General features: G+C 33.1%; 1 protein-coding gene across 1 annotated transcript in view; it reads left to right on the top strand.

The window, feature by feature from the left end:
- Positions 1 to 12,567, top strand: part of LOC127723416 (E3 ubiquitin-protein ligase RNF213-like) — a 135,919-nt gene that overhangs the window by 116,704 nt on the left and 6,648 nt on the right. Inside the window, exons 63-69 of the mRNA XM_052230074.1 lie at positions 41 to 225; positions 361 to 502; positions 941 to 1,024; positions 5,149 to 5,344; positions 6,287 to 6,506; positions 9,797 to 9,871; positions 11,339 to 11,536. Of these exons, the coding sequence (XP_052086034.1) occupies positions 41 to 225; positions 361 to 502; positions 941 to 1,024; positions 5,149 to 5,344; positions 6,287 to 6,506; positions 9,797 to 9,871; positions 11,339 to 11,536 (1,100 nt within the window). The remainder of the gene's footprint in view (positions 1 to 40; positions 226 to 360; positions 503 to 940; positions 1,025 to 5,148; positions 5,345 to 6,286; positions 6,507 to 9,796; positions 9,872 to 11,338; positions 11,537 to 12,567) is intronic.

Raw genomic sequence — 12,567 nt, forward strand, 5'->3', positions numbered from 1 at the left:
CATTGTTCTTTTTAGTCAACTTGTACCTTCTCTGTTTTAGGGTCTGATCCTTTGCTACAGTTACTATATGAAGTTGACATTCAGGTAGAAATGTTGGATGTTACAAACCTTCAGAATATTTCTGCAGTATGGGGTTACAGAGCATGTGTATCTGTTGAGCATTTAACACAGATGCTTAATTCAAGTCAGCAACAATGTCCAGTATTGTCTGTTTTCCTGGAAGAGGTATAGTTTATGATAGCACAAACAGTTTATATTATATGTTTTCTTAATTTTGGGAAAACAATATGAGAATAAATTCTGGAATTCTGCTTCGGTTAATCATCTATTTGATAACTGGAAATATATTTCTTATTTTAGGAATCTATTCTAAGAGCACTTAGACATATTCCTAGCATTCTAAGGCTCCAAAAGCTGCTGATGAATAAATACAACAGAAAATTGGACAAGACTGAGGGGACAACTCTACAGATTGATACTATTAAGAAGGATATAGAAAAAGGTAGAGAGAAATACTGCTTGAACATATCTTTACTGGAAAAAATTTGTATAGACACATAATTGGATGAATACTTTATTGTGTCCCCCTTCAGCATCTTGTTAAAGCTATCCCACATAGGAATCATTTCTGTTATCTTTGATCATGATTTTTTGGGGCAATTAACATAAAGTTGGATCAAATTTTTAGACATCAATAACTTTTTCAAACCTTCATGGAATGTGTAGGAACTTGGAAAGTAACTTCTCTTGATCGAAAAATAGGATCTGAAGAAGAAAAAAAAAAAAAGTATTGCCAAGTCAACTGGAAACGTAATACACATCATGGTGTATATAATTTTTTTAATATATGCCAAATTAGGGATTTGACCAGATTTCACAGTTCAAAATTGTTTTATGATATTGTACTGTCCTATTGACACATATTTGTACTTATTTTCAGACAGAAGATCTGAGGAATTTGGGACTTTACTTGATGATTATGCAGAAGCATGGGAATGTGTACGTCAATCACTTGAATCTTACAGTATGTGCTTTTTTTTTTATCTCTATCAGTTCAAATATGTTTAAAAATTCATAATAATTTTTTCCTTCCTTTTTAGCTCATCTGGCCCTTAATTTTCTATATGTACCAACATTATTAGATGACTTTAGTGGAGTCACTTCCACCATTCTTGAGTTATGTCCCTTTATAAATGGAAAAATTGCTAAATTTGTCGTTTCCGCACTCTAAAGACCGCTTTTGTGGTCTTTTGGTAGCATGTTTGCCTTTGGTTTGGTAGGTCGTGGGTTCTAACCCCTGCCGCTTCAAAACAAAGACTTTTAAATTTGTATTTGCTGCTTCTCCGCTAAGCACACAGCATTAAGAATGGTCAGCTCAGAGTCAGAATAATGTGTCCGGGTAAGGTGATGTGTCTTCCTGCGGACTGATAACTAGCACGTTAAAAATTTGGCTCAGCGTGTCTGTCTAGTACAAAGCAGGATTAATATTCATATTACATTATCATGTTCTTGTCCTGAATATGCATATTAATTTGCTGCTGGACGTTAAGCAGCCATCCATCATCATCATCCGCACTCTAACTTTAGTTTGACTCAACCAAATGTTATAGAACTTATACACAATGCTTATAACCACCAAACACAGACCAGGTTTGAATTTGGTTGGTGTTACGTTTGCCGTTCTGGAGTTGTGTCTCTTTATAAATGGAAAAATTTCTAAATTTATTGTTTCCGCACTCTTATTTTAGTTTACCTCAACCAAATTTTATGAAACTTATACGCAATGCTAATTACCACCAAACACAGATCAAATTTGTATTTGGGTGGCGTCATTTTTGCCGTTCTTGAGTTATGTTTCTTTGTAAATTGAGTAATTGCAGAAATTGCTGTATATTTTGAAGTGGGAACATCTGTGTCCTATGGACAAATTCTTCATTTATTTTAATTTAACAATTTTGTCTATTTTTTTTTTGAAAACTATAATTAATACACCAAGCTTTGACAGTAAATAAGATCACCAATACAAGATCTCCAAAAATTAATATGAATGAAACATTTTTTAACTCATGAAAGGAGTTATTGCCCCTAAAAGATTTTATATTTTCCCATTTATCTTGAAAACTATGAAGATAAATGGACATCAACTGTAATCAGCGTAAATGATAAGCAATATAAAATCTGCCAAAAAATTAATGTCTGAAAATATGTACTGATCTGTTTTTACAAAGTAACTTATCTGCTCTTTAATAATGCTTTTTGACTAATTTTACTTATTGTGCCTGTTAACTAGAAAACGATAGTAAAAAAAAACAGAAATAGAACTGTAAACAGGGAAAAAGATCAGCAGTTGAAGGTCTTCAAACTGCCAAAATGACTAATACCATTTATTTACTCCTTAAAGTAGTTACACAATTTAGGAATAATTACAGCATTTTTTCTTATTTTCATGAAAATTATTATAGATATAGACAGAATTTATGAAAAGTGTAAATGTTCCATCAATTCAAGATTTAATCAATACCATTATTGAGGTGTAATACCACCATTGATTTTCCCCTATTAGTCTTTGTTAAATTTGCACTTTTCAAAAAATTGTGCAGAATTTATCTTTGTTTCAAATATAGAAATACTTGGCATGAGTAAAGTTTTATCCTGTCCAGTACTATAGAAAAAATTTCACATAACATTTCATTGCATATAAGAAAATAACCATCACTGGAAGTTAACCAATCAAATTTTCCCCCTTTTTTAACCTGTGTACAAGCTTTAGTAACCATGTAACCTCAAGTTTCCAAAATATTCTATAGAAACCCCAAATAAAAAAATAATGGTGCTTTGAAATACCCAAGATATATATTTATGACCCAGAAATGTTTTACTGCAATGAAATGTAGGATCAATTACCTACAACTGTCAAATTCAAGGGAATATTTTTTTTCGACCTCTTTTCGTATGCAACCGGATGTGACATACTATGATTTGGTGGTATTACACCTTGAATGAAATCATCAATTGACTGCTTGTCTTCAAAAATTATAATAGATAGGCAGAAACTGTTAAAAACAATCATTCAGTGATAGAAGATCTAAAATTTAACACTTGACAGAAACTATCAACTGATTATTTAATAATTTGTGTCACCTTTAAACAACTGGACCAATTTAAACCAAACTTGACTTAAGTGTACCTTAGTGTGATTATAGTTTTTGAATTATATTACAATCTATTAGCCAATATTAAAATTGGCAAATTTGAATTGAGTTACCACACAAAGGTGTCTGTCATTAAGGAGGAAAGGGTAAATGATAATTTTTATAAAGTTTTATAATTTTAATCCCCTGCAGCAGCTGAGGAGGCATTAAGTGTCACTATTGTCCGTCTACGTCCGTCCATACATCTGTATGTATGTCCCAAAATTTGTTTCCTTTCTCTATCTTTAGTTTACTTCAACCAAATGTTATGAAACTTACACTCAAGGATTATTACCACAAAAAAAAGTTCAAGTTTGAATTTGGATGGCCTCACATTAACCGTTCTAGAGTTATGCCCCTTTTCAAATGGAAAAATTGCTGAATTTTTTGTTTCGGTTTTCTAACTTAAGTTTGCCTTTACCAAATGTTATGAAACTTATACACATGGCTTATTATCACAAAACTCAGATCAAATTCGAATTTGTGTGGCTTCACTTTAACCGTTCTTGAGTTATGTCCCTTTATAACGCCAAATGCAAGCAGGGATATCATTTGTTTCCCATGGACACATTCTCCATTTATTTGGGGTATTATTTTGTAAACAATAATGGATAGATAGAAACTGTGCACAGTTTAAGTTGAAAAACAAGCACATAGCTATCCTCAAATTATGTTGTTAGTGTGGTAAATATTATGATGATGATGGTTATGATTAGACCATTTTATTTGAAAAGGGGAGGATATGGAAGATTAATAAATTATTTTATCCAGATTTTTACATTGATATCAATATTGAATATTTTTACTGTGGTGCCTTTTACCTTGCGAAAGCGAGACATAGCGATCCTAGAATCCGTCGTTGGCGGCGTCAACATTTAGGTTCAGTCTGTGGTTAAAGTTTTTTGGACATCAATAACTTTGTCAAATATACATGGAATTTCATGAAATTGGGACAGAAGCTTGTTTATGACCAAAATACAGTATCCAGGGCAAAATTTTAAAAATATTCATTTTCATTTTTCCATATTTTACTAATAAATGGACTTAGTTTTTTTTTTACAGTTAACTTCAGATTTTGTCTGAGGTTAAAGTTTTTCAGACATCATTAACTTTGTCAAAACTTCATGGAATTTTATAAAATTTGGACAGAAGCTTGTTTATGACCAAAAGACAGTATCCAGAGCAAAATTTTGGAAATATTTATTTTCATTTTCCCGTATTTTACTGATAAATGGACTTAGTTTTGTTTTACAGTTAACAAGTAGATACAGTCTGGGGTTAAAGTTTGTAACACATTAATTACTTTGTTAAACCTTCATAGAGTTTTATGAAACTTTGGCAATAGCTTTTTAATGATTAGGAGATAATGTCTGAAGCAAACCTTTGAAAATATATTTTTTTCATTTTTAGTATTTTTCTGATAGATGGACTTTATTTTTTACAGTTAACCTTTAAAGAAAGTCTGGGATAAAAAAAAAATTTACATGATAAATTCGTAAACCTTCATGGATTTATATGAAACTTGTACAGAAGCTCATCTTCAAGACCAAAAAATAGCATCTAAAGAAAAAGTTTTTTTTTTTTTTTTAAATTCTGTATTTTACTGATAAATGGACTCAATTTTAAAGTCAACATTACACTTTAACACTGACAGCAGCAATGGCAGAACCCCTTATGAATTTTTAATGGTTATTCTAAAGTAATGAAAAAAACTTAATTGTTTAAAACTTGAATTTATAGTTATTTCCAATTATGCGTTGAAACTGGCACCTATTGCCTTACAACAAGCATTGCTTATTGTTATCAGAATCCAGTTCATTTCAAATACATAACCTACTGGTATTAAGAATCAAAAGCTATATTACTGAAGTACCACTTTCAGAATTGATCTGAATGTTAGTGTTGTGTTTGTTCACCTTCAGAAACTAACAAAAGCTTTAATATATTTAAATTTCAGCTTGCTCAGTTAATGGATCTTTTGTCTCAGTGAATAAAGAACATTTAAGAAGGCAAATAGATAGCAGAACACCAGTTTCATTTCTCCTTCCAACTCTCAGAGATGATGGTGGTTTATGTGCCTATATGTTACTTAGATTTCTGCTTGAAAGACAGAACAGCTTCCTAGGAAAATATTGCCAGAAAAGTAATAAATTGTATGTATTATTGTAAATCCATTACTAGAAATGTGCATGATTCTGTATAATGAGGAACATCACAATGTCCATATGTTTGTGCACATTTTTCATTATTTTGAAAATTTAACTTTACAATCTATAAACCCACAGACACAACACAGTACAAATGACATTCAAATGTAAACTCTTGATGTGTATGGTAAAAATTGCATATAATTGAAAGGTTTCCAAAATACACAATAGACTCTTACAACCAATTAATTGTTATCTTCTTGATATATTTTTTACATTTCATCCTTTATTGTCGAGCCTGCAACATTTTGTGGCAGTAGCGAGACCTAGTGATCCTACATTCTGCATCAGTGTCATCTGCATAGTCTATATTTAGGTTCAGTCTGTGGTTTAAAGTTTTATTTAGACATTAATAACTTAGTCCAACCTTCATAGAATTGTACAAAACTTTGACAGAACCTTTTCTTATGATCTAAAGATAGTATCCAGGGACCAAACTTTAAAAAAAGTTTTTTTTAATTTTTCTATATTTTGCTGATAATTGGATTTTTTTTTTATTTCCATTTCACATTAAGATACACCTGTTTTTAACTAATTATACTTGGGAGAAGGGCCCACAGGTAAACTGTTTTACCCTTGTCTGTTTGTACATAATTTGTTCCATAACAGCTTCCTGAAGTATGTTATCAGGCTTATTTCAGCATGTTATACCATGTGACACAGTTTCAGATATATTTTTTTTAAATTTTTCATTAGCATTACAAGGACATCTGCAGTTGAACACTACACTTACTGATGTGTTTAAACATATCTGCATACTTGGTTGTAGACATTTTAATTTTATAAACTAGTAACTGGATTTTTCAGGTATAGTGAGAGGTGTGGGGGACAGAGTGGTGTTCTGATATGTTTTCTAGTTAAATGTGTGATGAATTCCTTTAATTGAAGGTTTGATAGTATGCCAAGAGTTCATGTGAAGGACATTTCGTCAGCTCATCTGATAAGTTACCATCCAGATAAGGACCTGTTACCAATGGTGTTTGCTAACTGTAATTACTCATTTGAAGTTGGTCAGGGAACTAAAGTGGAGTATGACTTTGCTAATCTTGAGAGACAATTGCTGGACAGATTTCTTTTCTCAAAGTCAGTCATCACTGGTATTGAAGAGGTAATTGGAGGTTTTCAATCACTGATTTATTTTGTAATTGTGTTAAACACATTCTGTGCATCTTGGAAATAAATAAGAGAATACCACAATGTAAAAAAGTCAATAAGAAACAAAAAGTAAGGGATGTTTGCTCCTCTGTTTCAAAATAACAAGCTTTTTAAAGGACTGTTATAAATTTATATTATATAAATAACTAAACTTAAAAAGCAGAAATAAGGATGAAAGGTCTGTGTCCTTGTTTTTGAGATATATGCAAATGAAAATTTGGATTGGGAAATGATTCTTTCTAGTGTTTTCATACATTTAACATTGGCACCTTTTTTCTTTCAAAAACTATGAAAAAATAAATAGCATTTTATAAGATTTTCAAAAATGGATTTTTAAACTATATGTAATAAAATTATGGAAAAAAAAGTAGGGGTATGTGGGCCAAATTTTTAATGGCACTATATGGATAAAACTAGAGGATTCTGAATATCTGAAAAAGAGTCAAAAACAGGAGTAGTGAACATCCTCTAAAAAAAGACAACCCCATGACCAAAATGAGGAAGACATATAGAAACAGTACGCAAAAGGCTTCACAAAAAACTTAAATCAAATCAAATCAAATCAAAAATTAAAATCAATTTATCGGTTTAAAAAACCAATTGCAGGATTTTCATCAAGGCATACAAAATTCTATACTAACAAACTTTAAAAAAAAACATACTAACAAACTTTCAACAAAAACATATTCAGATTTGAAAAAAAATATACATGCAATAAAGACAATATGAAAATATGTTGAGTATCTATTTATATAGAAGATTAAACTCATTCAAAATTTAAGTAACATGAACCCTACCACAACTGGGGTCAACTCAAGATCTCATCTACAAAGAATTTGCATATATTAATAAACAGCAGTTTATCATATTAGTATAAGCAGATATTCATTTTTTCATATTGTGGAACAGAAAGTTCATTATTAAGTCTCCCAAACGAAGTTTGGGAAGACTTATTGTTTTTGCTCAGTTCTTATTATTATTATTATTCTTCTTCTTCTTCTTCTTCTTCTTCTTCTTCCGCCGCTTTTAAATTTGAACTTGTCCGCACCTGTTCTCCAAAACCGCTTGTCAGATTAACTTAGGGTTTCACAACATGTTAGACTAACATGTCTAGTGGTGCAATCAGGTTTTTGTTTGTGCAATGGGGTTTATAAAGGGGTACTTTGAGGGGCAAAAAGAAAAGAGGGTTTTACTATAGAACCCTATGGGATTTTATTTTAAAAAATTTTCAAATGATTATAAATTGAAAACCGTTTGTGACACAATCTTTTTAATTGAAAATGTTCTAAATGATAAAGCCCATTAAATGAAATACAGGATTAGTCCCCAGGGGTCATCCCGACCCCCTGCCATTTGAGAAAGTTCTAATATCTTGTAAATGGTCGAGATCCCCACCCCTAAACCATATATATTCTGGTTTGTCATGATAAAGCACATCAAATGTTATACAGGGTTAGTCCCCAGGGGTCACCCCCACCCCCTGCCATTTAAGAAAGTTATATCTTCTAAGTGGTCAAGATCTCCACCCCTAAACCATATATATTCTGGTTTGTCATGCTAAGATGGTTTGAATGATATACAGGGTTAGTCCCCAGGGGTCATCCCGACCCCCTGCCATTTGAGAAAGTTCTAATATCTTGTAAATGGTCGAGATCCCCACCCCTAAACCATATATATTCTGGTTTGTCATGATAAAGCACATCAAATGTTATACAGGGTTAGTCCCCAGGGGTCACCCCCACCCCCTGCCATTTAAGAAAGTTCTAATATCTTGCTAAGTGGTCAAGATCCCCACCCCTAAACCATATATATTCTGGTTTGTCATGCTAAGATGGTTTGAATGATATACAGGGTTAGTCCCCAGGGGTCATCCCGACCCCCTGCCATTTGAGAAAGTTCTAATATCTTGTAAATGGTCGAGATCCCCACCCCTAAACCATATATATTCTGGTTTGTCATGATAAAGCACATCAAATGAAATACAGGGTTAGTCCCCAGGGGTCACCCCCACCCCCTGCCATTTAAGAAAGTTCTAATATCTTCTAAGTGGTCAAGATCCCCACCCCTAAACCATATATATTCTGGTTTGTCATGCTAAGATGGTTTGAATGATATACAGGGTTAGTCCCCAGGGGTCATCCCAACCCCCTGCCATTTGAGAAAGTTCTAATATCTTGTAAATGGTCGAGATCCCCACCCCTAAACCATATATATTCTGGTTTGTCATGATAAAGCACATCAAATGTAATACAGGGTTCGTCCCAAGGGGTCACCCCCACCCCCTGCCATTTAAGAAAGTTCTAATACCTTGTAAATGGTCAAGATCCCCACCCCTAAACCATATATATTCTGGTTTGTCATGCGAAGATGGTTTGAATGATATACAGGGTTAGTCCCCAGGGGTCATCCCGACCCCCTGCCATTTGAGAAAGTTCTAATATCTTGTAAATGGTCGAGATCCCCACCCCTAAACCATATATATTCTGGTTTGTCATAATAAAGCACATCAAATGTTATACAGGGTTAGTCCCCAGGGGTCACCCCCACCCCCTGCCACTTAAGAAAGTTCAAATATCTTCTAAGTGGTCAAGATCCCCACTCCTAAACCATATATATTCTGGTTTGTCATGCTAAGATGGTTTGAATGATATACAGGGTTAGTCCCCAGAGGTCATCCCGACCCCCTGCCATTTGAGAAAGTTCTAATATCTTGTAAATGGTCGAGATCCCCACCCCTAAACCATATATATTCCTGGTTCGTCATGTAATGAACATTTGAATGACGTATAGGGCCAGTCCCCAGGGGTTCCTCCCCACCCCCAATGTTCTAGTATCTTGTAAATGGTCGAGATCCCCACCCCTAAACCATATATATTCTGGTTTGTCATGCCAAGATGATTTGAATGATATACAAGGTTAGTCCCCAGGCATCACTAATGCATAGAACTTTACTGGACCAAACCAATTTTCACTGGACGTTGCCCAATGTCAAGCGACCCTGGGAATTACGAATTATGGGAGCTTCGTTTGGGAAACTTCGTAACAGCATCCTGTTACAATCATTTCTTGTTGGAATTGGATGGTAGAATATTTCTATTAGCTTACACTTGCCTTCTAGCAATACTTACCAGTTAGCTTGAAGAAATGAATTCAAGCTGCAACTTTGAAAAGTGTGTTGGCTTATTGGTATTGTGAAACAGCAAAGCCTCTTGGATATGCATTGTAATTGTGTCTCTATTTTAGATTGAGATGTTTAGATACAGAACAGAATCTACAAATGCTTTGGTATTTGATGAATTGTCCCAAAGAATTAAACAAGTAAGTCCTACGTGTGAAAATGAGGTTGGTAAAATAATTTTAAAGTCCAGGCCATTGATCTGACAACTTTTTAGTTTGACAACCATTTGTCCATCAAACCATCTGATGTCTCAGGTTTAAGGTTTATGTTTTAGAAATATCTACTTAGCTCTGCATGGTAACTATTGCTTAACTGATTTGAAAAGAACATATTTATTCCAAATTTTATGAACAAGATAGAAATACTTATACTGAATGTTTTGGCTCTTCTGTAAGGTCTTTAGGGTTTTGTTGTTTCCAAAAAATTCAACAAATTTTGAATCCCAAACTTTTGGTCTTATTAGAAAATAAGGAGATGTGGTATGATTGCCAATACGTCAACTATCCACCAGAGACCAAATGATGTTGATGTAGATGTCCGTGAGGATAGGTTGCGATACGGCCTTCAACAATGGGCAAAACCCATACTCCATAGCAAGCTATAAAAGTCCCAGACATAACTAAATGTAAAACAATTCAAATATGAAAAAACAATGGCCTGATTTATATACAAAAGGAATATGTTATACACAGTAGCAAAAGACATTCACCGAATTGAAGGCTTCTGACTTTGGACAGGCGTATACAGAATGTGGCAGAGTTGATATAAAAAGAAGATGAGGTTTGATCGCCTATGAGACATATTTCCGCCAGAGACCAAATGATATAGAAGTTAACAACTACAGATCACTGTATAACCTTCAATAATAAGCAAAACCCATACCCCATAGTCAGCTATAAAAGGCCCTGGAATGACAAATGTAAAACAATTCAAAGGAGAAAACTTATGGCCAGATTTATGTACAAAACAATGAACGAAAAACAAATATGATATACAGCAACAAAAGACAACTACTGAATTGCAGACTCCTGAATTGGGACAAGGACATACAGAATGTTTGTGGGTGCCTAACTCTCCTTTTAACCAGCATACCTTATGAAGAGTATTTCATAAACACTGACATATCTCTTTTCCATGAAATTTATTCTACCCTGCTCCCTCACTCATGGTCTATTGAAAGTTTTGCACACTTACATGCTGAAGTTTGTGATTAAGTTTGTTTTGGGGGAAACTGATATTAGGTCAATGACACTTGGTATGCAGTTGTTTATCTATTGGCACATCTCATCTCCATGGAGATTATTTGAACCTGCTCCCTAGGGTATGGTCTATTGAACTTGAAACTTTTGCATTGTTTAAATGTTGCCATCTAAATTTCAACATATGCATTAAACTATCAAAATTATACTCAAGCAAGACATATCTCTGTGTCAACAGTTTTTTCTTTGTAACAATTCAGATAGAAATGTTATAGTGTTTCATTTCTTGTAAGTTTAGATATGATTCAAATGATAAATTTTGTAAATATACATTTAATTTAGGTTGCTGAATGTCATCAATTAAAAATTTTACTCCTTCTTACAGTTCTATAAATTTTCACATTTCAGGAAAGAATCAATACAACTATTCAGAATCAGATACAAAGTGAACTGCAAGCAAAAGAATTCTCTGATTTGTGTGACAGTCTTGTCAAGCTGGATATTGCTATCAGTTTCTTGAAGTCAGTCGGGTCAAACCCTGACAGCTTACTTTTTGATTTTATGTCCAAAACCCTGAAAATACAACATCCATTCTTAAGTTCAAAGGTAACATTACTATCTTTTAAATATTTACTGTAGCTAGATATATGTGTTCTCCACATATTGCAGTGCATTAGGAATTCAGATCAATTTACAATTTCTTTTATTAAATCAAACTAATCAGAAATGTTGTCAAACTCCAGTTGAAAAACTCCAGTCAAGTCATCAATGTAATGATAAAAGAAAGCATACTAACAATAATTTAAGATTTGAATAAATAATTGAATACAAAATGAAAATAAATAAGTTGGACTAGCATGAGGTGAAGAAATTATTTGTCTGCAAAAATCTAATGGTTTTCCCTTAAATTTTGATGTGCTAAATACAGGCCTTTATAGAAATGTAAATATTGTATTAATCTTGTTGCATGTTTTGACTGAGTTTACTAAAGTAAAGCCATAGTGGTGATTTACCATAATTTAGCAAAAATAGGCTAATTTCAGGAACCATCACTGATGTTGCCCAAATTGAGATAGGGGCTTGTTTGTGCTTTATATTGTTTCTTAGCCCTTGTAAGTGAATGTTCACAATTTTTGGCATATTTACCATTTCATTTGATACAACTGTCTTTTCTTTGCTGTAATTAAAAGTAAAAAAGCAATGTTTTATTAAAGCATTAGATTCAGTATTTAATTGTGCGAGGAGTTCATCGGTAAGGGTCATATTTGGCCCCAAGTATTAAGTCATTGTTTCAAGATAAACAAAAAGTGATATGAAATTATTTTTGTCAAGTGTTGTCATCTACATCTAGATTTTGGTGAAAGTTGACAAAATCGTCTGGAAACAGAGCACATTCTTCAACAAACTAAATCTCATGTCGAATATGTAAATTATTAAAACAAACATAATGTTAAAAGATCTTTTTGTCGACATAAAAGAATTTTCTATCTAGTCATGTTTTAGCTATGACTTATTTGGTTATGATCAATAAATCTTAATTTGAAGTTCTAGCTGTAAAAAGGGCCTTATCGAATTTAATTTCAGAATGAGAAGGTGTGGAATGATTGCCCATGAGACAACTATCCACCAGAGTTAAA

Source organism: Mytilus californianus, unplaced genomic scaffold (genome assembly GCF_021869535.1).
Source record: "Mytilus californianus isolate M0D057914Y unplaced genomic scaffold, xbMytCali1.0.p SCAF_1, whole genome shotgun sequence".
Lineage (NCBI taxonomy): Eukaryota > Metazoa > Mollusca > Bivalvia > Mytilida > Mytilidae > Mytilus > Mytilus californianus.